At 41.4% G+C, this 812-nt stretch overlaps 1 protein-coding gene across 1 annotated transcript in view; it reads left to right on the top strand.

Annotated features, from left to right (window-relative positions):
- LOC119586472 (leukocyte elastase inhibitor-like) overlaps positions 1 to 809 on the top strand; it is a gene marked incomplete in the record, with an annotated part of 11148 nt that extends 10339 nt beyond the window's left edge. The window contains 1 exon segment of the mRNA XM_037935209.1: positions 1 to 809. Within this exon segment, the coding sequence (XP_037791137.1) occupies positions 1 to 131 (131 nt within the window).
- Positions 810 to 812: the final 3 nt, after the last annotated feature.

Raw genomic sequence — 812 nt, 5'->3', positions numbered from 1 at the left:
AATGGTCCTTCGGGCCGCTCTCCGTCCCGCCGGCGCCCAAGCCCTTCAACTGCAATCGGCCCTTCCTCTTCCTCGTCATGGACAGCTACAACACCAACATCCTCTTCATGGGCGTCTTCCGGCATCCGTAGTGCGTCGGTGTCCTTCTTGCGGACGTCCTCAACACGCTTGCAGGAATTTAGGATCATGCTTGCACTTACGAGCCTGTGCGCTCTCTCTTCTGCAGGAATGTTGAGTTTACAAATCTCGCTTTTCAAGGGTACTCTGGAGTCTTCGTTGTTAAGACAGATAACTTTCGATAACTCAATAGCAGGTATTATTTATCTTTTTTCACATTGTGATATACAGATTTTCTTTTGATGCTCCGAGCAGCATGGAAACCTGTATGTGTGTATAATACATACCCACACATATTGTGTGCAGCCGTCTTTTTAAAAAAAGGCACTATCTAGCTTTCTTTATGTTGTGGGCAGAAGTTAGCAAAAGGGTACCCTCTTGACAGAATAGATCCTTTGCTTTCGTTCTGTTACTTTTAATTAAATGTCCATTCAAATTTCAATGGAATGGAAGCCATGGGAATAAAAGATTATTAGGACTTATTAAACAAACAAAAACAGTAAGGGCAATCCCCACATACATTCGATATGAAGGCAAAACTCAAGGATAGGGAATAACAGATATGGACTTCATGCTTAAAGTTTCTCTCGAACATAAACAAAACAAAATACGCAGGAAAAAATATCCTTTTATGCACTGCCCTACTTCTGTTATACATTTTGTATATATTGTTGATAAATAGTCCAACGTAAGCG

This window comes from Penaeus monodon, chromosome 21 (assembly GCF_015228065.2).
Source record: "Penaeus monodon isolate SGIC_2016 chromosome 21, NSTDA_Pmon_1, whole genome shotgun sequence".
NCBI lineage: Eukaryota > Metazoa > Arthropoda > Malacostraca > Decapoda > Penaeidae > Penaeus > Penaeus monodon.
Note: the sequence above shows the minus strand (reverse complement) of the source record. Positions and strands in the feature narration are given on the sequence as shown.